Raw genomic sequence first — 1,698 nt, 5'->3', positions numbered from 1 at the left:
CCCTTTGGTTGGGGTCTCTGCTGCTGCTGCGTCCCCCCCCAGGCCGGATCCTGCCCGATGGAGGTGCTGAGCCCCCGCGTCCCAGCTCTGGACCCCTTCATAGCCCAGGAGGTGAGCCCCGCCCCCCCTCCCCAGCTGAGACACTCCCAGTATGCCCAGTCTGCACCAGTGCGGGAGGGCCGGTGACCTCTGAACCCCAACCCAGCCCTGGGGTCCCCCACCTCCCCCATTGGGGGCAGCGGGGCCCAGGGGCCAGAGGAGGGGGCCCCCCCGCTGAGTAGTGCATTCATGGGGGGGGGGGTCCTAACTATGCCCTTGTGCCTCAGTTTCCCCATCCGCAAAATGGGGATAACGGCTTCTGCACCCAGCTCCTCTTGGTCTTTCCTGGGGGCGGGGGCAGTCCTTGCGTGCCTCCTTCTGCCTCAGTTTCCCCGCTGGCACAATGGGCATAACGAGGCACGTTCGTTAGCATGCTGATTTATGCGTGGCAGGCACCCCCCGCAGCCTATTACGTCCCAGACTTCATCTCCGAGGCGGAGGAGGCCCGGCTTTTGCAGCAGGTCAGTGAGATTTCCCCACCCCCACCATCTCATTTGCAAAGGATTATGGGAAAGAGGGGGTTCCACTGGCCATAGGGAAGTGTCTGGTGCCCCCCCCTTCCCCCACCCCCAAGATTTGTCCCTTCGCTTTCCTTCCCCCGTGATCAAGAGCTGGAGCGGGGTCGGGTGCCCGCGCCAGGCGCTGTACGAAGTGGGGGCGGGCAGGCCGGGCACCCGGTGAGGGCACCAGAGGTGGGGGGGGAGGGGTACAAGCAGAGGTGCAGCTAGATGGGGGGGGGGGGACACAAGCAAATGGATCATCCCTGGCCAATAGGGGGTGAGTGGCACCCCCTGTTCTGTGCCTCAGTTTCCCCACTCTCTATCCTGGAGATCTGGGACAAGAGCAGTGCCATTAACCCCTGTGAACCCCTCACTGCCTCAGTTTCCCCTCCCCTCCGTCTCTCGATGGATCTGTGCAGCTCCTAGCGCGGTCTCGGCCCCCCACAGGTGTACGCAGCCCCCAAGCCCAAGTGGACCCAGCTCTCTGGAAGGAGGCTGCAGAATTGGGGTGAGCTGTGGGGGATGGGACCCTGGGGGGCCAGGAGAGCCGAGGGGCGGGCTGGGGCTCAGGGTCCTCCAAGCCTCCGTCTCCCCCACCAGCTGTGGTGCTGGGAAGGGGTGGGCTTAAAGGGGAACTGGGGTTGACAGGGGGCAGTTGTTTGTGAGGTGGGGGGGCGGGGGTAGGTTGGCCTCTCTTGCCCCGCTGGCTCTCCGGGACCCCCGTCCACCCTGTCTGTCCCCCCAGGGGGGCTGCCCCATCCCAAGGGCCTGGTCCCGGAGCCGCTGCCCCCCTGGCTGCAGCGCTGGGTTGAAGAGGTCTCGGCCCTGGGCGTTTTCGGAGGGCAGGCGGCCAATCACGTCCTGGTGAACGAATACCGCCCCGGGCAAGGCATCATGGTGAGTCCGCGGGGTCGGGGGGTCAGGACACCTGGTTTCCATCCCCAGCGCTGGGAGAGGCGTAAGGCTGAGTGGTGAGAGCAGGGTGGGGGGCTGGCCCTGGGGCGTTCGGTCGCCAGCCCCGGGAGGGCCGTGGGTTCACGTGTGACACGCGTGTGCAGGCCTGGCACGCGCGTGCCCGCTGAGCCCGGGTTCCTTCCCC

General features: G+C 66.6%; 1 protein-coding gene across 1 annotated transcript in view; it reads left to right on the top strand.

The window, feature by feature from the left end:
• The first annotated feature begins 6 nt into the window (after positions 1-6).
• The window catches only part of ALKBH6 (alkB homolog 6), a 3,143-nt gene continuing 1,451 nt past the window's right edge, over positions 7-1,698 (top strand). Inside the window, exons 1-4 of the mRNA XM_014524135.2 lie at positions 7-111; positions 492-560; positions 1,047-1,107; positions 1,345-1,517. Coding sequence (XP_014379621.1) covers positions 58-111; positions 492-560; positions 1,047-1,107; positions 1,345-1,517 — 357 coding nt within the window. The 5' untranslated portion in view covers positions 7-57. The remainder of the gene's footprint in view (positions 112-491; positions 561-1,046; positions 1,108-1,344; positions 1,518-1,698) is intronic.

This window comes from Alligator sinensis, unplaced genomic scaffold (genome assembly GCF_000455745.1).
Source record: "Alligator sinensis unplaced genomic scaffold, ASM45574v1 scaffold107_3, whole genome shotgun sequence".
Taxonomy (NCBI): Eukaryota; Metazoa; Chordata; order Crocodylia; family Alligatoridae; genus Alligator; species Alligator sinensis.
Note: the sequence above shows the minus strand (reverse complement) of the source record. Positions and strands in the feature narration are given on the sequence as shown.